Source organism: Corapipo altera, unplaced genomic scaffold (genome assembly GCF_003945725.1).
Source record: "Corapipo altera isolate COAL_440 unplaced genomic scaffold, ASM394572v1 49, whole genome shotgun sequence".
In the NCBI taxonomy this organism is placed as follows: domain Eukaryota; kingdom Metazoa; phylum Chordata; class Aves; order Passeriformes; family Pipridae; genus Corapipo; species Corapipo altera.
In genome coordinates, this window is record NW_020884879.1 from 12,528,064 (window position 1) to 12,552,238 (window position 24,175).

Genomic DNA, 24,175 nt, shown 5'->3' on the forward strand with positions numbered 1-24,175 from the left:
AGTTATGAGTTAAAAATAGCATGATTTCAGTTCTTTTGGCAGAAAAGAGTTACTTACTATGAGGGAACAAACAATTGAGAATCTATCTGAAGTCCATAATATGAGACATTATTAGCAAAAAGTGCCGTAGTAAGGATGAACTTGATCCCTAATATAAGAATACACTACCACCCTACGCATCTTATGCTTTTGTCTTTCAGCATTCTGTGTATAATTATTTTGATTCAAGAATCTGTACCTGCAGGGTGAAATGAAATGACTGACAGAAATATTTATTAGCCATATAATTTTGTTACAGTTTCTTTAACTATAGGATAAAGCTATCTGATTAATTAAGACAGAATAGAATTTTCTGTATTATGGTTCATTTAAACTCTGCCGAGTTGCATTAAGGAATGATCTACATTCAGAGCCCCTAAAGAGAAGCGAAGAGATACAATCAGCAGAAATTACACTGGAAGTATTTAATGTAAATTGTATTACTCTGTTGCTGTTGCTCCATGCAATATTAATTATGTTTAGAAATAAGTTTTACTAAACTGCTCACAGTCCATTAAATATTAATCACGAATATAGATATTAACCTCTGGGGCTATCAATGGCTAATTAGCCAGGGCAGAGTACTGTGTTAATGTGGATATTCTGGTTTTGGTACCTGAAATAGCTCAGAGCTGGCTTATGCATGTCTGTATAATGCTGCACTGAGCCATGCACATGTGCCTCAGCATGGCAGGCAGAATAAGTGCTACTAGCAGAGTAACTGGTCCTAAAAAGTTGTCTTCTGCTGTATATTTTTATAATCTGTATATCTTTGAAAACAAAAACAGCTCTAAATTCTACCAGGACTACTTTTAATGTTATGTTTTCTTTGAAAATCAAAATAGCTCTGAATTCTACTAGGACTACCTTTAACATTATGTTTCCATGCCCCTGAGTGTAATGTTCAAAAGAAAATGCTTTAATATTAGAGGCAAAACTGAAATCCCCTCCAGTTGGACACCATTTTCTATCTGCTGTTCAGCAAAAACTCTAGCAAACATATTCTAGAAAAGTGTATTTTGGGTAAGGTAGATTATACCACACTGCAGTTGGAAGAAAAAAAATCTCTTGATCGTAAGCTCAGTGTTTGTATGCATTGTTTCTGTAGCTAAAAGAAGGAACATGTATTAAAGACATTTAAAATAAGCTGCTAAGATATAGCAAATTTGGAAAGAAAAATAAGAATTGCATGGAAAAATAAGTAAACTGGCTATTAAAGGTAAAGCAAAAGCAGAAAACTTTCATCCACTAGGATTCCTTTGGCTTCTATTCAATTCCTTGGACATGATGCAAGCTAGGGTCTGAAATGTTATGTGGTGTGATCCCGAGTAGGGAATGGTGCCTCTGAAGGGTCCAGCTGGTTGCATGTGTTCAGTCCATGCTTAACACAGACAGGTAACATTGAATTAAGATGGAAATGTTACAGCAAGAAGCAAAGGTACCTTTTCCCAACTAGCAGATTTCTAGGAAACTTGGAGTTTAAGTTCTCCGGCAAAGAAGAGTGTTTAACCAGTTGGGAATTTCCCTGAGCATCAGAAACAAGTACCACATACACAAGAAGTTAGACAATCATGAAGAAAAGAACAAGACCAGAGGGGAATCAGCAAAGAGCTGAGACTTTAGTTGAAAAAGGGGTATGTTCTCTGGAGGGTGTGTCCTTAACTCTGCTTTGTTTTCTTAAGTGCTCATGCTTTCTGCATTAAAGAACACTTGAATAAAATGTATGAACATCCTTACAGTGGGAAACAGAACCCAGAATTCATAAATATTGGAGGCATCCACTGTGCAGCACTGAGTTCATGCTCCTGTCTGTGCTCTTTTACGTTTTTCTATCAAAAGATTAATTCGTCCTACTCTAGTAAGAACGATTTAGTCACACTACAGAAGTTTCCCACGTTTTTCAAAAATAATGGGAAGAGCAAGATGTCTTGTGGAGGCCCCCAGAACCACTACTCACAGTTTGCTTCTCTCTCTACTGACTGAGCAGAGAATCTGAGCACCTACGGTAGGAAAGCCATATGCCCATCAACAGCTGAGTGAAGTACTCCAGAGCAGACCAAGTAGCCTCTAATAAATCTGCCCAAAATCACGTAACAAGCTTTCAGTAGAACAAAGAATAAAAGCAGGTACACAAACTTCTCCCTGTTTCTTTGGTTCTGTATTATTTCTTAACATCCTTAGTGTAAATGTATCCTGAGTTACAAAAACAAATTTATATTAATGTGTTGGAATTCAGCCTAAGGAATACCCAGAATATGGACAAAACCATATGATTTTTAAAAAAATGTATTTGCTGTTCTTTTACAAGAACAGAACACCACTATGAGCTATTCTATTTCAGTGGTTAGTGAACTGCAAAGAGTACACTGGATAAGGTCTATAGAAGAATGGAAAACAATATATTAAAAGCACACCAATTCTTATTTTGCATATCTGTTCTTAATCAGAGCACTATACATTTCTTCTGAAATATATAAAAGTCAATATTAAAGTAATTACACAGAAAACTCATGACCTTCTTCCACGTATAAAAATTCCTGTGATTATTGATATTGAGAAATTCTAACAGTTTTTTGCAGCAAAACACTGAATAACTGCAAAGGAAAATCTTGCCCAAAAGGAATATGTCCTTATTTTCTCAAGTTCCTTGCAGCTTGAGTAACAGGTTTGGTTAATAAATTCTATCTTTAAAAGCTGATATTTCCAGTCCTTTGAGAAATTTTGACAGCAAGACAAAAATTATCGAACAGCCATGCTTTATGGAGGGACCTACAAAATAGCAAAAGTAGCAAAGCAAACATTATTCTGGCAACATCTGAGACTAGCAGAGGAGCTTGAGGAAAAAAAATGGTATTACTAGCTTTTGGCTCCTGCTTCCAACCATGTAGCTGAATGTCAACCTTCTCTCTGAGAAACTACCAGAGACAAGAATCCCCTCAGACTCCCAGATGTGGGGGATGGACAACTGGGCCTTTATTCTCAGGAGGTGGTACTAAGCATGCTAACTCCTCTCCAGCCTACATAACCAGCCAATTACCATACCAGGCCTGTACTAAACAAGCCCCCCAATAAGTGTGCCAACACCAACAAGACTCTCTGGTCAGGTACAGACAGCATGTGCTCTACCAGTGATGTCAGACTCCACATCTGTCAGAGAGTTTCCAGATGTTAACAGGGTTTCTAGATCACAGGAGCAGAGTGGTCCTTCCTGGCAGTGAAGTTTCCCCAGCCAAATAACCATAAGACAAGAGTATAAATCCACTGAATCGTCCACACTACAAACATTGTGAAAGAAAAACAGAATTTAAGCTGCCTACAAAAATATGAAAAAGCAAAGGTTAAATAGCTGTGTGAGTACTGAACTACTCGATTGCATGGTTAGAGATGCTGTTCCTGTAAAGAGACTGGCTTCTGGTTTTTTTGTCTTGCAGATTGGATATTTTTTTTTTTACTATGCATTACATATTACACATTACATACAACACACCTACATGTCAATATATTCCAAACCTGGTTACCAGAAAGGGTAAGATTTCAAATATTATTAAGCACATGAAACAAATCTACATTTCTCTGTGAATGAGGAAAAACTTAGCATAACTGTACCAGGAAATCTGAATTAAAATTAGAAGATAATTGCACTAGCAAAAAAATTGTATCTATCTAACCGTTCAAAACCTCACATGTGAAATGTTTAACAATGAAAAAACTTAAAATCAATCAATCTTTAGAATGAACATATGAATGTAAATATTTTTACTTGACTGGAATGGAAACTCACCTCTTCATATACTTTCTTAGCATTGCTGTTATCTCCTATCAAGAGGTAACCAACACCAAGGTCATTCTTGAATGAAGTATCACTGGGAAACAGCTGAACTAATTTCTGTAGAGTAACCAGGGAACCCCTCATGCGACCTGATTTGATTGAACAAGACTTAATTACAACCGCAGATATGAGTAACAGTAGCAAGACATTTACACAACATCCAAGAAAACACAAATCAGAGCCAAGTGCTCCACTTTCACTAACGATCAAGAAGGAGAAGTTGAAAAAGCTTGTGCAGGTAGAAGCACATTCAGCTGCTTGGTTGTCACTGAGGTGTAGCAATACCAGGAATATTTCAGGGAATCATTGCAAGTACACATCATGCAGTGTTATAGTAGCCTCTTGTGGAGAACCCTTTACAGTGCAGCAGTAACATTATTTAAGCTTTGGTTGCTTTATTGTAAACAGATATCAAAGCACTCAACAAAATTAAGTAAACATATAATAATAAACTTAATCTTAATTAAGAAATTAAATGCACTTCTAGCATTAAGTAATAGTTCTAATCTATTTCCATTATTTATCATGGAAATTTATAATGCTTTATGTGGTTAAAATTAAGTATGTTCCTCAGCTTCCTAGATGAGGTCTTGCAAAGGAACAGCAAGAACAAAATAAGTTGATATTAAAAATCCAACCCATGGGAACAGAACTCTTTTCTGCAAAGTTGATTGTGCCTCATATTCTAATCAGCACTCCTCATACATCACAGAATTGAGATCTAAACCTACAGTTTAAACCGATGTTATCCCCAAGTTCAATTTAATTCTTCTCTGTTTACTGAAAGTTTATTCTGAATATGTTTACTCTGCTAATACCATTAATTTCCTCTTGGTTTTCTTCAGCTTCAGTAGAAAAAGAAGACTTTCTTTTTTCTCTGTTAATAAAAATTTTTGACCACCTCTCATCATATCTTCTCATAGCATCTACTGCAGCTTTCTACAGGCACTGTTATCATACAGGCAAACTATAGAAACTAGTTCCCTAGAAAAATTTAAAACAATATTTTTTCATTAGCACTTAAGACATTAGGAGGACAAGTCCTACCAAAAATTCAATGGAATTGGCATTTTAAGTCCTTAGTAACCTCTTGAAAGTCTTGCTCACACAACTTCCATAATTTTTACACCACCCTCAAAACTTACCGAGGAACTGCTGCCTGTCTGCTTCTCGTTTCAAGCTCAGCTTTATCAGATCTGAAGGGACATTTGGCAGACTAACCACCTCATCATAGGTGTTGATAGCTTGTTGCAGCATCTCATTGCTTCTCATTTTCTCAGCTAAGTCATCTTCAGACTAGAAAGAATCACAAAACCATAATTAGAACACATAATAATCCGTTAGTCTCAAAAATAACCGGGAAGACACATTAAGCTTACCACTAGTTCTTGTTACCTACAAACAGAAGGTTTGTAAGTAACAAAAGCAGAATTAATAAGAAAACTTGCACTTAAAACATACATTAACACAGATTTTTGATTAATATTTGTGGAATTCATAATTTCTGCTTTCAAAAATAAATGAAGCAAACTGTTTAATAATACGGAAGAAATGCTACATTTTGCCTATGGAGTATTTGTATAAGAAGCCTCACTCTGGCAGCAACGCACAGATCAAAACACACCAACAAACATTTTTTTCATGTATTCTGACAAATTTATTTACATTCTGTCTTAGAAGATGAATTAGGACTTGCCTTTCCTCTAGCATATATTGATAGAATATCTACCCTACAACTCTTTCAAAACTTAAACAGGCTCATCAAATTCAGAAGCAGGTCAAAGGATATATGAGCTCTCTACAGTGAAATTACAGCTTCAGTGAACCCAACAGAATCTATGACTGATTTCACCTGTGGTAAGGCATTTTCATAATCTGCTTCAACAGCTGAAAAAGTAAGATTATGTCTCAAATGCAGAATTTTTAAAGGTTTACTTTAAATTGTTTGTATAAATGCATGTATTTCCATGTGTTTAATGCATTCTTCCCAAATACTTCTATATTTATTGGCTTATGTCCTTTCTTAAGTCAAATTGCAGAGCATGGCAAGCACTACAGTTGCAGAAGATCTTGTTAGTCTATTTAAACTCACATATGTAGCAAAAGAAACTGCTTCAGCTGTGTTTTCTGCATATCCTGTAGCAAGTACCTGAAATCTCTTTGCACTTCTGTCCTTTAATTTTTTTTCCTTGAGTTGCTTTTAAATTGAGTATGTGAAACACCAAACAATATGGTTACTCAGCCAAACAGTTCATCAGGCACCTTTCAGAGACACCTTCAGAAATCAGTTTTAAGCAATAATTATTTTTTCTGATGCACATTCACTAGGAAATTTGATTTTCCTTTTTTCAAAGACAAAGATTTGCTTTGCTGTGCATCAAGTGCTTGTGTGACAGTATTTTGGATGTTTAGTATGACTATTATTAACCAACTGAAAACTGGTTGACTGCAATTCAAGTGCCTCACTAATTGTCTAACAGCACAATTCCTTCCTACAGCAAGGGCTTAACTTTGTTCATTTTGATTAACATGTGTTGAAGTAGTCTTTTTTTACTCCTAGTAGGAGTAAAAAATAGGATTATCCTAGTACTTATGAAAATTCAAAGTTTATTCTCTTCTGAGACATCCCAACACAGGTGAAAAGTACTATGAATGCAGAGTTTATTTTATGATGCATTCTGGTTGGTTTTTTTTTTCAGGGGAACACCTGAAACACAACTCTCTCCACAAAAAAAAAAAAAGGCAGCTAATTAAGCCTCCTTGCCTAAGAATTTGTTTTCTTTATCCTTTAACACTCTCTACATAAAAACTCCAAATCCTCTTCCCTATTCCCATTAAGCAAAAAGCAGCATTTATCCCAGAGCTGACTGACATGTGGATTTAACAGTTACAGCAAACAGTATGTAACAGCTAAGTTCTGCCTGTTGTTCCTGCACTGGGCCATTAGTTGGGATTTATCTCTTACCATTCACCTGACAGTTCTTATGAGATCTACAGGGCATATCTTATTTTTGTGTTATTTACAATACTTTCCACTAGACCAAAGTTAGACAAAAGCTGCCAAAGTAATTGGGGAAGGATAGTGAACTGAAAGAGATACAATATGACAGATTGCATAGAAAACCTCCATAAATTTACAAATTAATTCTGACTGGGGTTTATAACTCTATTGGTAAAAAAATGTTTATTTTAGCTTTTTTAACATTTATTGGTTTCTGTTTGTTTTTTATTTTTTAAGTACCTGTGCTTTTCCATATCTTGCTCGAGGACTTTGTGGATATCGATTCACTAGTGCTTCAAAGGCCCTTAGAGCTTCTTCAACTTTTCCCTGGAAAGTAGAGATATTTATCAGCAATTCTATCTAATAAAAATGCTGGAGAATGAAGGACCTAATAAGACATTGGCTACCACAGTTAAAAAACAAACACAAAATAAGCAATGCACTCTGAATCACAGTTTTCACTCATACTTTCGTTAGGATTGCCTTCTTATTTTAGAGAAATTTATTGTCATTATTTATGAAACAACATTACCTAATTTCCAGGGTTAAAATTAAAAGTTTTTTTATTTTACTCACTTTCCCTTTGTTGACTGGACAAAATGCTGAGATGACAATAACCTGTCTATATAAAAAATGTAAAGATTCTACTGCTAATAACGAAGTCCAAAATGAATATAACACAGAATAGGAAGAAAGCTCTAGGCATACGTGGAAATTTTCTCTCCACATACCTGTCTTGATGAACAGCATTGTAACTACAGGTCTTCCAGGGCAAGCATTGTAGACTCCTCCATAGTATACGCCTGTTTCCTCCAAATCTTTTGCTTAACAATGTCCCTCAAGAGACTTCACACGTGCTCTGTGTCCCTTCCCTGTCTCACATGAAGTCCAAACGTAACTGTGGTATTCTCATGATGGATGTTGACCAGCAAGTATGGATGGAAGTCGAGAAGAACCAGCCACACTGCTAAACAGGTGCTAAGCACTGTTTGGCAATATTTGGCAACAGACCCTGCTGCCGCTTCCAGCTCTTACAGCTTTACATATATGAGTGGGCTATTACACACAACTGCCTTGCTATCTTCAAATATGACATGTCTGATTTATTACTAAATTTATCCTGATTCCTACATGACACGCATGGCTATCTGTAACTTACCAAGAGACACAGGCATGAAAAGAGAGTCAGCAACCTGACCCTATAGGATCAGCAAAAATTTCTGCTACGCCTTTCTCTGATTAACCAATTGCTTAAGTAACACGAAGCATGAAAATTCCTTTTGGTTTTATATTCTAACATGTAAAGAAGGCTTCTAGTGATGAACAGCAGTGGCAGCATGAGGTCAGTACTCTCTATCTAATAGCCCTCCAGTCCAGTCACAGACCTACCAGAACTCTAGGGCTGCATAGATGGCAGTATAAAGTCAAAATGGCATAGTATACTGAAAATCAATAATAATCCTTCATCTGCAGTGACTAAAATGGTCTTTATTGTACTGTACTGAAAATAGCATATCTCCTTGCTCATCCATTTCAAAGCCAGGGTACAACAGGGTACAACAAAACCCTGCAGTTGTTCTTTATGCGCTAGGACTGTGAGTGAGGTATATCAGAGTTTTTATAAGATTTACATCCTAAAGACTTAAGGCATCTAATCTCTAACAGCCACAGTCTTGCTTTGCTATCTCATCTTGCTTCTGGAAAATGGATCTCGCATCTTTGCAAAGGTATTATTTTCTGAAATACTCAAATAAAAGAACAAAATTGGAACCTATAAGGGGTTCTGAAGAGCTTGCTTTCTGTTGGGTTTTTTTTTGTTTGTTTGCTTTTCACAGTCAAGTTATTAAATCCAGAACTACCCGAACTGACTGACTGATGTTAAAAGTCTTGCTGCCACTGGTGAGAAGCAGGAACATCTGCTTTGTCCTCTGAGCAACTGTATGGCAGCAGAGACACACACAGAACACACGCAGAATCCCAACAGAAACAACACCTACTTCAAAGATCTGCACCTAACATTCCCGAGGCATATGAACACTTCCTGAGAGATCCATATTAATACACACATATTAAGTTCTCTGTTAAGAGTTGACTTCAGAATTCAAATGGGCAACAGTGATAGGACAGAACTAACCCTGTTCCATGTGATTAATTTAAGCAGAAATTTAATGGTTAAGCTAAATATTTTCAAGGTCAACAGTGAGCAAATATACATGAACAGACACACACTTATGACTTTAAAACATTTAAATGAAATATCCAGCAGAAGTTAAATTTGAAGGACAAACACGCACTGAATATTTAATTTTAAAGAGTTAATTTCACAAAAAATAATCAAAAAGGTATTCTCCCTTTATCTAAGTTTTTATCATTTTTGTCCATTGCCTACAGTCCTGAGTAAAACATTCAAACTTACTTTTTTACGTAGTTTTTCTGCAGCATCTAGTTCAGCTTTAATGGTCTTATCAAACTTGTTTAAGAGCTTTGGTTTCTTCTTTTTAGCTAGAAGATTTAAAAAACACACAGTTCATCACTTCTTTTGCATTTTACAGCAATTGTCTGCTTAACTAGGGAATGTGTTGGTAAAGTGCATGATTTCCAAATAAGGTAGTTTCAAATTACACTGAAAAGAAACTGATTTCTTACTTATTACAATCAAAAATTCCTATATGGAAAAATAAACTTCAGTCATTCAAATTGAATGACTTGGCAGTCAAGTTTTAGATAAAGAATCTTTCATCACATAACAGTCAAGGATTTTTTTTTTTTCCCCAAATGGTTCAGTTGATGTGGAAGAACAAAGAGAACTGTTATTTTCCCACATTTATATGGTTTTATGAAAAACATGATTACTGGGACATATTGTGACTATATAGGTCTACTTCTTTGCCTAGAGCAATTAGTGAGGCTGCATCTGAAATGCTGTGTCCAGTTCTGGGCTCCTCAGTACAAGAGAGATGTGGAGCTCCCGGAGCAGGTCCAGCAGAGGGTAACAAAGATGATTAAGGGACTGGAGTATCCCTCTTACAAGGAAAGACTGAGAGAGCTGAACCTGTTCAGCCTTCAAAAGAGACGACTGAGAGAGGATCTCATCAATCAACGTCTATAAGTATCTGAAGGGAGGGTGCAAAGAAGGATGGAGTCAGGCTCTTCTCAGAGGTGTGTGGTGGTTTGAGACAACAGGATAAGAGGCAAATGGCAGAAAATGGTGCACAGGAAGTTCCACCTGAACATGAGGAAGAAATTCTTTACTGTGCGAGTGACCGTGCACTGGAACAGGCTGCCCAGAGAGGCTGTAGAGTGTCCCTCACTGGAGATATTCAAGAACCATCTGGATACAAATCTGTGCAAAGTGCCCTAGGATGACTCTGCTTGAGCAGGGAGGTTGGACCAGTTGATCCAGTGTGATCCCTTCCAACTTTACCCATTCTGTCATTCTGTGATTAGAAGAGTTCATAGAAATCATAGTTACTCAGTAGAGGGGAGTTCTTGTTGAGCTCAAGTTCAACACTGAAATGTCAGACCAAGACCTCTAAGTGATCAAGTTTCTACAGCTTAATAAGCTATCACACAGAAGCAGAGCACAAGCAGCATGTAGCAAACCAGCCTTGAAGTGAATTGTGTAAATTGCATTTAAAGTAAATGGAAGTAAATGGTGTCAATTTAAACAGCTATTTACTTCATAGCACTTCACTCTTAAACAATGTCTATTTGGTTGCATTAAGTATACTTAATGCAATACTCAAACTACTCTTAACTAATTGTTAAAAAATGCAAATATGTTACTGAAAGGATATGGCAGCAGGTAACTGCTTTTCTCCACATTTGCTATAGCTTAACTTTGATTTTGCATTTCATTAGGAAAAAAAGACTCCAACTTTTTTGACACAGGTAGGGGAAATATGTATTGGTTGATACCAGTAACTACTAGTTATACATATATGTAATCAGTAGCACATGTTTTTGCTTTAATGAGAGATTACTGTTTTTCCCCCTCTATGGAGAATAAGTCATTAATAGCATGAAATTATTTCTTTCTTTGTATACGTTTAAACAGGGAATGTTGTAACTGGTACACATAAAGCTAAACCCAAACATCCTACAGTTTAACATCACAAGACTGCTGCAATGCTATAGCAAGTATTTTGGATAACAAGTTATTGTAACTAGCTATGTTTTATTCTGCTTCCCAAGTCCTCAGATGCATTGTTCAGGAATTACAAGAGCCATCACATACTACTGGAAGCTGTGCTCGTGATTCCTTAAACGATACTGTCTCTGAGACTCTGATCCTACATACAGTCTTAGGCAGACAAATCATGTCATCTATGTTAAACCTCAGAAAAGACCAATGCCTTAGTTAATGCTAAACCAATACTGAGTCCATCCAATCATGAGAGGATCTCCTAAGTCTGAGCTGCTTCTGTATGGGATGAAAAATAAAACACTCTTGACTACTTTTGGGCTTTTTGGTGTGAAACTTTCACTGTCATATTCAATGCTGAACTTGGACAGCTCTGTGCAGAGAGAATTTTTCTTATATTACCTTTTTAAACCCTTCTGCAGCACTGGTATGTATGCATAGCTGAATAGATGCTATTGCTTTTCAGAGGCAGGAGGGAAACAGAATTCAAGTTATCCTACCAAATTCCATTTGCTTATTCACAAAGGTCGTATGAAGCTTTAAATCTAAAAATGTATTAATATTTACAAAGGAAAGGTACTAAAGCAGCAGTGCATTAGGATTATTATATCCCTGTTGATCCTTCTTATAATAGAAGGCACCATAATCTTTCATTGGATTATATACCAAGAAGTTAAGAACAAAAAAACACCAAAACTATCTGACATATAGGAGTTTACAATTTTTTCAGAATAAACCACCACATAACATACTTCAATATATTGGTTTTGCTCCCCTAAACACTTCAGGTTTTATTGTAACCCATGACTTGAAATCAAGCATTTATACTGAAGCACACAACAATGCATTTAGGGAATGTAGTTATCATGCAACTAAACTGACCAAAGTGGAGCTTTGTTTTGTGTTTTTTCATAACACATACGTTTTTAATGTTGGCTGTTCCTTCCCCAAGGAAGGAAGTCGGAAAGCAGTACTTTCCTATCTGTGGCCTATTCCAGTCTTGCTCTGTCTTACTTTAATATTATCCATTTAATAGGAAAGGAATGTCTTTACCGCATTTTCATGCAGTAAATGATGATAAGAATTAAGGAGCACAGCACTGGCTCTCTTCCAAGTGTTCACACCCTTTGAATCCAGTAAAACTCACAGAACCAGCTCCTATCACAAAAGCAAGGATCCCTCCACCCCTAACCTTGAGTCCACAGTGACTAACAGGTATGGTCAGAAGTTTCTTACACAACATCACTGGGCCTGAGAAGAAAAATCCATAACATGCCAAAGGTTTGTTGGGTTTTGTCTTTGTTTTGTTTTCTTTTCTTTTTTCTTTTCTAAAAATATGCCAACTCAGTTTTTCAAGCAACCATTGCTATTTCTAAAGCCTAGCTTTCTCAACAGCAGTGTGGATGAACCCAGAAACATCAGCCCAAGGAACCAATGAAAGCAAATGACGCTAAGGACTTTTTAGCTTCATTGAGCTCTTAGCTGCCATATGAAACTGTCCTTCGTTGTGAGCAGGAAACTGAGGCATGTCAGTCCCTCTGAGTACATGATCTGAGAACCTTCCAGCTGGACATCACCACCAAACACCTGGTTTCATTTCTGTTCTCTAAATAGGAGGCTGTACATAGACATGAGAAATAATGTAAACACCAACTAAAATGTCAGTTCTCAGTTCTTATGGCATGAATGAAAATCTTTATCTAAGGCTGGTGAGTTATACATGAACTGTGTATTCAGTAAGACAGGACAGTTCTTTGTCAGCTTTTTAGCTTTCAGCATTCATGGCAAGACAAAGTCTCTTGGTCCTTCCCAAACTCAGTAAGCATGGCAACAGTAAGGTTCCTTTGAGGCAAAGGAAAGCAGCTTTCCCACCCACAAAGAAACTCTTACTGCCTGTGCCCTGTGGGACACTGTTTCTGCTGTTCATTTGAATTTACAAGGAGATGAGAAATAGTTCATGAAGAAAGAGTAAATTAAAATCTTAAAAGTTTGTGGCACAAAGATGCAATATCTTTCCCTTCATATCCAACTTGGGTGATGTGTTGGAAGAACCTTTTTGCCACCCTCCATTACAAAGAAGTATTATCTGACTATTTTCAGTACAATTATATATCATCTCTAGACCAGCGGGAGATCAATATAAAAAGCTTGAAAGGAGCTGTTAACATAAATATTATTCATCTGCTAGGCACCAATAGAACACAGTAAACATTATATAACGAGCAATCATTTTCATCTCCCGTTCTACTCCTATGTTAAAGGATTCACTAGGGAGCTTTCAGTGTAACCATCAAGCATTCCTCTATATTAACCAGATAGCCTGCTATTTCCCTGCAGGGGTATTTTAATAAATTATCCATTTCCTCCTTGTAGTGTAATAATCTTTTAGCAGATGTGACCCAACATATTAAATTCAACATTACAAAGTTAACTCATCTGTTTTCAGAGGAAAAAACATGTCATTTTTCTTCAATGGCAGATTTCACCATGTCACTGAGGTTGTGTATAATCACACAACCGCTAGGATGGTTTGTTGTCCAAATCAGGTTGAGTATTAAAACGGTAATTCTTTTACATATCACATTATGGTATTTCAAGAAGAATACTGAGGACTTTCAGTAATAGCCTTGGATGTAAGGATAGGCTTTGTATCTAGGACTGCTGTCTTAGTATTCCTTAAGACTCCTTCAGAGAAAAGGGTTTCCACTGTCAAAACAGCAAGCTAGGAAGTATTCCTATAAGAAGCTCTATGCTAGTTCTTGTGTTGGAGAACAAACAATTACCACTGATGACAAGCAATCTCATATCTCCCTTATTAAGATATAGAAGAAAATAAAAAGAAACAAAAAAAAATAGAAGGAAAATCTTTTGGAGGTGATAATGTATTACATTAAATGTGCAATAAACTTAATAGCCTGCCATGTCAACCAATACGAGATGATGAAATAGCTACTTTATATACCTATTCTGGCATATGAAAACTAAAATACCAGGCATATTTTGGTTTCATGTTGAAAAACACTTTGACATCACCAAAAGCAGTGACAACCTTTTTTTTCTACAAAAGACAGAGAAATTCCTTTTGAATAATATTGAATGCACTGCTAGATACTCCTCAGACCACAAGAGCATTACATAAAAATTAAAGAAAAGTAACCAAATGATTAAACATGATTGAATTACTTACTTTTGAAGAACGGTTTAGAAATATTTTGTCTTTCAGTGCTGGGGTGGGGAAGGGAGCAACATTTACATCTGAATAAGCAAGAACAAAGACTAAAAAGGCAGTAGTAGAGAGTTTGCCAGTGGAAGAGAGGTACATACTGCTCTGTAAAAAGTAGCTATAGAGATGAAAAGAATAAATTATTTTGTGTATCATCACAGTCAGGATAAGGAATAGAAGGCTTAAAATTGCAACAGCAGGAAATTTGGCTTGAACATCTGGAACTACTATCTCTGAGCAAGCACAGTGGAACAGGTTGCTAAGGGCAGTTGTGGAATCCTAATTACTGAAAAATTGTAAGAACAAGCTGTATAAGCATCTGCCAGGAACAATGCACACAGTTGATAAGGCCTTCAGTCAACCAAATAGGCAAAGTAAGCTTTAGGGTCCCACCTAGTCTTATGTTCTGCTCAGTTATACAGCAGGAAATATAATTCTGTGAATAAATGAAGATACACAGAACTTGATTTTTTAAATGTTATTAGCTTGAGTTTTTTACAGAAAAAGCTAATAACAGCAGTGGTAATTGAGATTGCTTTCTGTCACAACACTGTTTTTAATCACTTATGGATTTTCTAATATTGTAGCACTGAGATGAAGTTTTGGATTGGGAAAAGTTTTTGAACTTCAATTTGCTGGTGTAGGGCTAGGAGAAATTTTGGTCACTGTGATGACTGGTACAGCAAGCTTCTGTGGGGATTTCTCTGATTATTGAATGAGAGAATGGAAGTTCTGTGTATCTTCATTTGAAGGAGATCTATCTTTTTATCTTAAGGAACAGTCCAGACAAACAGCATTAAAAAAAAAAAAATCTTGCAAACTCTACGTTGATTTATTCACAGAATTATATTTCCTGCTACTTGACAGCTTTTAATGTGAAAAGTTACCTGAAGAAATAATAATAAAAGAATTAAAATCTTTTAGGATCGCTAGACAAATGCCCTCAAATGATCAAATCTCTGTATAGTCCTGTATAACTGAGCAGAACATGAGCTTTGAAATTGGTATAAAATGCCAAGTAGCCAATTAAGTTAATGCAGAAAGTGCATCCGAACCAATTACATGAAGCAACAAGAAAAACAAATGATAACTAGTACATAGCAAAAAAATTGACTACATATCACCCCAAGTCCAAAGCAATACAGAAAAAACTCAAAGAAATAACACAAATAACTACTAATAATACTTCTATAATGGATGAATTTTCTCTAGCCTTCAGAGAAGGGGGAAAGGGTGTATGTGTGAAATCTCTCCATTTTACATTTTCATCTGAAATATAACACAGTCATCCAGGCTAAGGAAAACCTCATTCTCCTAAAAGAGAAAACACTGATGACCTGCCTGATTAGACATCAACCTGATTTCTCAAAAGAGTAAATATCATTGGCCAGAAATAGACAAAAACATTGAATACTACCATAATTCTTTTATGATTTTTTTATCCTAAAGAGACATCATGCACTTGGCATTTTAACAGATAGTTAAAAAGTTACTTTTAAGTGGGTCAATATATTTTCTAAACTATTCTTTTTCCTGAAAAGATCACTTAAAAGATGGAGTAGGTTTAGCACAACACATAGCATGAACTGCTCTGTCCTTGCTGACATACTCTGAGCCTCTGATCAAAGAATACATGTGCAGTTTTGTTCCTGAGCAAAGTAAGCGGGAGATAATATCACGCTGCTATTAAAAATCCCAGAACAATTAGTGATTATCTCTAAAAACTAGTATGCGCTTTCATACATGTAACATAAATCTTCTCTCACTCCTGTGCCTTGTAAAAGCTGGGAGCAGATATTCTACAATTCTGTGATTTTATTCTGACACAACAGCCATGCTGTGTTGTGAAGAAGGACACTGCAAACAGTGAGCTTGTTAGCTGCTGTGCAGCCATGGCCAGAAAGACATCTCAACTGGAACTAGCTCAGGTATTTTTTTCACTCATTTTTGCTGCCCTTTTCTCCTCCTCTCTCTTTTGCTCTGAGTACTAATTATTCCTTTTCCTAAGCCCTCTGCTCTCTTTCTTATGTTCAGAGCCTAGTAAAAGTGGTGAGGTGGGAGGGCAGTCTTACCTCCTGCACTGGAGCTGACATTTTGAACCTGTTCTGTTCACTGATAGGAATGACTGACAGCCTGGCTGGTCTAACTTGGAGTTTTGGGAGGAAGATTGCCTTCCACATAGCATAAACAGTCTTGTTTTAATGTTTGGAAACTATTGCTGTAGGATTTATAGTTAATTGAGAGGGGTAGTAGCCTGGTCTGTGATTATGAGAGTACATATTACATATTAGTATAAGTATTTCTTGTTAAAAACGTCTTCTAATGAAATTTCTAGTTCCTCAGAAATGGCAAGGCAATATCGTTACAAACTGTCTGTGGACTTGGGGAGAAAACATGAGGATAGAAAGATACTACTCCCTATCTAACAAACCACCTCATGAGAGTGCTTTGGTTCTTGTAATTAGATTTTTTTATTTACTCATTAATTTGTTCATATTGTCATTATCATATTAAGGGAGCATTCCTAGTGGCTTCCTCAATCTTACATCTGCTACTACTGGCATGTAAAACAGGCAGGAGTTAGGACTCTGGCTTTTAGTCAACTCCTTCATAAGGCATGAGGATTCAAAACAAAGCCTGGTCTTTACAGCCACCTTGAGGACACACGGTACCCCAGGTTTTTAAATTGAAAAGTACACTGGAACAATCCTACTGCACTGACTATATGTTGTGTTTACTGCTGCCAGGTAAGTTGCAGGTGTCCCTGTTCATTGTAGGGGTTGGTCTAGATGGCCTTTAAAGGTCTCTTTCAATCCAAACTATTTTATAATTCTATGATTTAAGTCTTAAATACAGTTTTAATAAGAGCTATAACTATTTATCTGTAGAGGTTATAACTCTGTAGTTATGTCTTCTCATGTTATGCCATCTCTAAAAGCTCATCTGAATTAAAAACCTCCTCATGTGATGCAATCTCAGTCACTCCCAGCAAAGGCTCCTCCTGTCAGTTCTCCATCCTAAACTGTCAAAAACTAAGGAAGAAATTTCCAGGGGGGGCCACAGGTTTTGTTTCCTAAACACCGTCCTATTCCTGCTGTGATACAAATTCAGTAATAATGCTCTTGGCAACTTGTGGATGGCAACTTCTGAGTGTGGGACAATGACAAGTAGATATCAATGATCACAGTCTGTAGCTGTTTTCCAAGCAATTTCATGACCTTCTCTTTTACTAATTCCCCTCACCACCCCACCCCCAAAACTCTGACCTTCCCGATTCGAGTTTCAAAGTTTTAGTTATAGGTTGAAAAGCATACATATATTAGCAGACCAATTACTTTTACCTGGAATTCAAAATTTGCTCAAGTAATTGTCCTCCCTCCTCATACTAGTCCCATATCATTACCCAAATTGGTTTTGGAAATTGTGCTGCCTCTCAGTGGGCGCTTGAATGAGAATTTGATGATGATGAAAAACTCCTGTCATTGTCCTGTTGTTTGGGAAGCTCATTACGTGAGATACAGACTGTAAGTGATCCACTTGTTTTATGGGCTTCCATAAAGATAACTTAGAAGGTATAAAACCAAGTAACTGCATCTCAACAATTTAAAGCCAGGAGCACTACAATAATTAAAGGATCTTTCTAAACTGTACTGGTAGAACACGCAAAACACTATAATCAACTTATCTGGGGAAGTAATCAGACAATAAAAACTGAGGCATTTTAGGGACTAATAAAGCTTGAATCTAATGACTATAATAAATCTTTAGCTGCAGCTATTCCAGAACAATTTCCCTTGCAGTAAAAAGTATTCTACAGGGCTTTCTGTATGAAATTATTACTGGTTGGTTGGTTAGATGTTGATCATAAGAAACAATTGAAGAACCATAATTTTATTTTTGGCATGTATTTCCATCATCCACCTCTCTCTTTCACCATTAAGTCCTTGGGCTTCTCAAAGGCTAGACTCAAGCAACCCTTTGATAAGACCAGAAAGAAATTTATACCTTGACTTTCTATACAAAAATATACACAAATATTGTATTGTCCTATATATTTAGTTCAGAATGGTATTATGCAGCAGTTTTGGACTTTGAGAATTACACTTCCCTGTTGGTCATTCTGCACACAGCTCATATCTATTTAATTGTAGCCTACATCAAATATGTTAATCAAGAGGTACTATGTATACTTCTATAAATATGCTTGCATGGGTGGAACTCAGTCCATCTCACTTGAGGCGACAATGCTGGAGGTGAGCTAAGTCTGTAAACTCTTTTTCCAGATAATGGAGGTCTGGTAAAGGCTCTCAATGGAATTTAGGGGACAACTCATCCTACAGCAAAACTCCACATTTAGTCAGAAGAATCGCACTTTAGCCTCCTCAGGTTACAAAGGTTAGATCTCTACTGGTACCACAGTGGAATCCTATGTATCCTCTTCAAAGTAAGTATCTAGAGTAAACAGTGGTGGATGCTGACTGTGATATCAAAATGACACTTGCAGGGCCACTTGCTGAATGACATTGTCCTAAGCCTGGCTTATGTGTACATCTGACCTTGATGAAACGCCACTGAGTGCTCCAAGCAAATAGCATTCATTTTTACTGTCATGTTTTATCAGTTTTGAGAAGTGAAAATTATTATGTTATTACCTACACTGAAGTTCATTGCATGAAACATGTTCATTGCTGAAAATTATTGTTCCACTTCTTATATCCATTCTTCACCAATATAAATATGTAATATATGCCAGTATAAGTCAAAGTAGAAAAATGAAGCTCCATACTTAAAATTAATTTTTTAGCCTATTATCAAAAACAACTAAAACCACCTCATATGGAAAGACATCTTACGGATGTGGCATGTATGTCCTGCATTGTACCAGTTGTGAGACATTTTAAGGAATTATTTCTCAGATTCACCTAAAATATTCATCCCACTTAAATTACTTAAGTCTCTTCACATTCTTATGGAGAAGACTAAGACTCCTTCTCAATTAAATATGACACAGAAACTTTGAAGTAATAGTATGTTACAAAAAAGTTAATTTTATTTTTTGTTTCTTTAGAGGTCTTTCCAGAGGGGGATTTTGCTAATACCAAAGAATTTTCAGTGAGACTTTTAATAAATTTAATGAAATCCTGTTGAAAACTGAAATTTACAAAATTTTTACGACACTTTGCTAACAAAGCATGATGAAGACTGCAGCAGTGAAAAATATTGATGATATAAGGTCCACTTTCTATACAGAAGGCTCTTTGGAGCTGTGTTTAGATATTTGGACACAAAAAAATGCAGACTTGTATATACATCTCTGTGCATCATCAGAATCATAAGCAAACCCTAAACCCAAGCCAAAAGTGAATTTTCAAATTCCCAATTCCTTAAGAGTTCCACATTTTCTACATATACCAGTCACAGTACAGTATTTTTTAAAATACACCTTTCATCAATTTATTGCTGCATCTTATTAGGGTAATTTAAAATAAACCAAATCAATAGTACTTTGTACCACTTCCTCTGACTAGGGTACCTATAGCTAGACACTTTTATTGAAAGTGAAAGCTTAAAATAGTTCAAACTATGAAAAGTGTTCAACAAAATTCACCTTGTATGAAAAAACAACACAAGAAGCTTAACTATAAACAAAGTTCTTAGAAAAATGCAGGGTTGTATTTCCCTTCTGGATGCAAAATTTTATCAATTTAACCCGGAAAACAAAATCATCCCTTTTTCCACCTTATAGAAATCTGTAATCTGCAATGGCATTTATTTAGAAACGAAAGCACAAAGCACTTCACGTGCAAAAGGAAACTAGCTCTACCTTGTCCTACTTTAAAGTCAAAGTTCTGATGAATAATGTTGCATAACAGTAAATCCTTATATCTTTTCTCTTTTTTTTTTTCTTTTTTACACAAGCTACTATTTTTACCTATAGTGGATGGTTATTGTACGTCATTTCATTATACTGTTCTAATAGTTCCATAAAACTAGTACATAATGGCAGGGTTTTCTACTATCAAGTATGTACACCTAGTACAGTAAAGTATTTCCTGCTAAATCTATCCTGTTATTAACAGAAATGTTGACATAATTGCCTTGCTTTCCAAGTTTTTTTACTTTTTATATGTAATGCTACCATGTGACATATGTAATACTTAAATAAAATGTTTAAAGTTTGCCAGTCCTAGAAACTTATATTTAAAATACTAATATACAAAACCAAGGCACCTTACCAGAAGATCATAAAATTATTATTCCTAAGTACTCAAATATAAAATAACTGCCACATAGAAAATAAAAATAAGAATGAAAAAGGAGCAGTAAAGAAAAAGAAAAAAATAGGAAAGACAAAGAGCCAATGAATCCCTTGGCACAGGCCCTGAGGTTTCTGTGCATTGTCAGCTACAAACCATGACCCCAGTGAAGGAGGTTGTGCAAGCTTCATGCAGTGACAAGGAATGCACAGGGCCAGAACAAATGTCATTGTAGGGAGAACAGATTCACAGTGCTCTCTAGCAAAAACCTGACTTCTTTTCCATCAATTCTGCCTCTGCATCTTCCTACCTAAACTAAGCTAGAACAGAAACCCTTATTTGGTAAACATAGAGTTGACAAGGACTGATTTTAATGTCTCCTGTCTCTCCAGCCTTAGCACAGTTGGCAGTGCTGAATCCAGCTCCTGAGGTCAAGCAGCCCAGGTTGACTCTTGCCTACAGATGCAGGAGGAGCTTGGTGAAACTATGATCTACAGAATGCTAAACTGGGACAACACACATTTTACTCTTGAAACAGTAGGAGTTGTCACAACCACTCCATGACCCAGTGCAACACTATAGGCTTGGAGAAGAGTGGCTGGAAAGCTGCCCATTGGAAAAGCACCTGGGGGTACTGGCCAACAGCCGGGTGAACATGAGCCAGCAGCATGCCCAGGTAGACAAGAAGGCCAGTGGCATCCTGGCTTGGATCAGAACTAGTGTGTCCAGCAAGATTAGAGCATTGATTTCCCCCTGTTCTCAGCACTGGTGGGGCTGCATCTGAATCCTGTGCTCAGCTTTGGGTCACTGCAAGAAAGACATTGAGGTCTGGAGTGTGTCCAGAGAAGAGCAACAAAGATGGGTTAGGAGCACAAGTCTTATAAGAAGCAGCTGAGGGAGTTGGGATTGCTTAGCCTGAAAAAAAGGAGGCTCTGGGGAGACCATAAAGATCTCTACAACTACCTGAAAAGAGGTTGTAGTGACATAGGGATCGGTCTCTTTTCTGCAGGTAACAAGTGTAAGGACAAGAGGCAATAGCCTCAAGTTGCTCCAGGGGAGGTTTAGATCGGATAGTAGGAAAAATTCCTTCACTGAAAGGTTTGTCAGGCTGCCCTGGTGGTATTTAAAAGATATGTTACTTGGGAACATGGTTCAGTGTTAGGTTAACAGTTGGACTCGATGATCTTAAAGGTCTTCTCCAACCTAAACAATTCTATTGTTCTATTCTGTGATCATGTAAGAGGGGAATACATTGATGCCAGCCTTGGAAACGACTGTGTGTTTACTTTCAAAAGCACATGCTCTCTGGATGTTTATCCAATTGCAGTTTATCTACATAAGATGTACAGCAGCTAAGCTCCACTACTGTTTAACGTGGCTTAAATCAATCTTCCCAGAAAGCATGGTTTTAAATTTCAGAACAGAATGTTACTTTCAGACTTACCTTTTTCTGTTTTGTCTTGTTCGGTTTCTTTTTCACTTTTCCCTGGAATATTAAAAATATAATTTCATTGGAATAAATTTATGTTTATGATAAAAAAAGAGATACAAGAAAATTAAAACTTATACTCAAAACATAATTGAGCCAACAGGACTTCTTTGTTTCATTTTTATTTTTTAAAGAAACCACAGATAACTTTCTGAACTATATAGTTACCTTTAAGGACTTTCCCCGCAGATTCTTCAAATATTACATTATCGCTTTGATCAGAAAATATTTCCTAGAACTTCCTCTCTAGTTACTTAGTAGATTTTGGTGATACACATTCACAATATCGCAAGAAAGAAAATCTGTTAAACTAATTAAAAACTACTGGGAACACTAGCTTAATACATACATTTGATTAAAATATGAAAAACAAAATCAATTGGGAACCAAACTCTCATTTTCAATTGGGCACTTGAAAGCTTTTGTTTTCTTAAACTTTTAAAATAATTTAACAGTTGTTCTGTAAACATTTCACTGCACAGGTAAATGTTAAGACAGTTAAGACAGTCTGTAGCAAAGACAGACTACATCCTGTACCCAAAGTACATATGTGTGTATCATGAAGGTAACAGATACATAAACATCTTTTTCCCTCCTCTAAACACTATTCGATCCTGCCTTACTCTATAACATATAGAGCATCTTGCTTCACAATTACAACACTGTTTTTCTATTTCCAATTTTGTCCCAGTAAGCTTCCAATATTTCGTCCTAATAAACTTAAAGAACACTAAACAGGGAGGTCAGTTGGCTTTTTAGTTAGTTATTTTCCTCTCTAATATACACTGTTTAATTTTGAGGTATATATATATACATATATATAAAAAAAATATTTTTCTTAAATTTCCAAGTCATTTAGAGACACTTTGTCAGAATATTCAGTCTTCACTGTTTTTCAGACTGATTGCTCAGAAGCATTACAGTGTGTATAAAATACACCATTTAAAATGCTGGAAAACATTTCATTTTTTCATGGAGAAACTGGATTATGCACATACATGAAATCAAATTATTTAACATTCTAATTTCACCCTTTACTACAGATTGACAATTTCTGCTACTGAGAGTATGGACACTACAACCACTATAACTCTGATTTACATTCAGCACAAGACAGAATGAGCATGAACTTGATTATGATATGGTAAATTCAATAAATACAGTCACGCTGAAAGTCATTCACCCCTTCAATTACATCATGAAATCTAGATTGTCAATTAAATAGAAAGAAATTACAAAAGATGTATAGAGTCAATTACATACTAAGGGATAATTACTACTATAAGAGTATATTAATGGAAGTGTTAAGCAGTACTTCCTAAAACACTGACTTTTCTATTTTTTGTGCATAACACACAATAAAGAAAATGGTTGTGTATATCTGTACATCATCAGAAACACTGCATTTTAAAAAGAGCAGTAATGCAGGTCCAGATGAGATGACAGTTTATATTTATAGCTTTTACACAGAACAGTTTATATACTCATATTTCTATTGTTTTATTCAGCTCACATTACCATGATACAGCATGCTACTTAGCCATCCATTTTCCCTGTATCTTGTCCCTTATCAGCAACACTGATATTCTCACCTCACCTCTTCTCTCCACTTCATTCTCGGTCACTCAGTAACCTGCTTTCACACATCCTGGACATTCATGTTATTTCTGCAACTTCTTTGTCATCGCAGGAAGAATAAAGTATAACCCCATCACTCTAAAGCCTGCTTCTACCTCCTATTTCTTGTCCAGTTTCACATTTCTTTACTACTGAGACTCATGCAACATACAACCTACAGTTCTCTATACCTATTTATGCACTAGAATCAGTTCTCCAAACTCTCTCTCAGACTTTTTTCAGTCTGGATTCTGCTAAATTAGCTGCCATTGATTTTACCAAAGCTTCTCCAATGATCTTTTAACACTCCAGCTTCTCCTTCTAGGTAGCTGCTTCTGAAATTCATCACAACTTGATCATGTTAGCTCTGAAGATCTTGTTTCTTTCAGCTCTCACCACACTTAACTAAGAATTCACTTCAGCATCATATTCAGCACATATTACTTTTTTCCCTCCACACTGATCCCTAGGATACTTCGATGGTGCAAAAGGTTTTAATTATGCTATTCTGACAAAGGCTTAAAAATGTGCTGTCTCAAAGACAGGGATATGATAATAAATCTTAAGACTATTTTG

At 36.2% G+C, this 24,175-nt stretch overlaps 1 protein-coding gene across 15 annotated transcripts in view; it reads right to left on the reverse strand.

The window, feature by feature from the left end:
• Positions 1 to 24,175, reverse strand: part of ASPH (aspartate beta-hydroxylase) — a 111,668-nt gene that overhangs the window by 28,370 nt on the left and 59,123 nt on the right. For all 15 annotated transcript variants that reach the window (XM_027638632.1, XM_027638640.1, XM_027638646.1 and 12 more), the window contains 5 exons: positions 21,938 to 21,979; positions 9,286 to 9,371; positions 7,110 to 7,196; positions 5,014 to 5,164; positions 3,821 to 3,957 (listed from right to left, as the gene is read on the reverse strand). In XM_027638632.1, the coding sequence (XP_027494433.1) occupies positions 3,821 to 3,957; positions 5,014 to 5,164; positions 7,110 to 7,196; positions 9,286 to 9,371; positions 21,938 to 21,979 (503 nt within the window). The remainder of the gene's footprint in view (positions 1 to 3,820; positions 3,958 to 5,013; positions 5,165 to 7,109; positions 7,197 to 9,285; positions 9,372 to 21,937; positions 21,980 to 24,175) is intronic.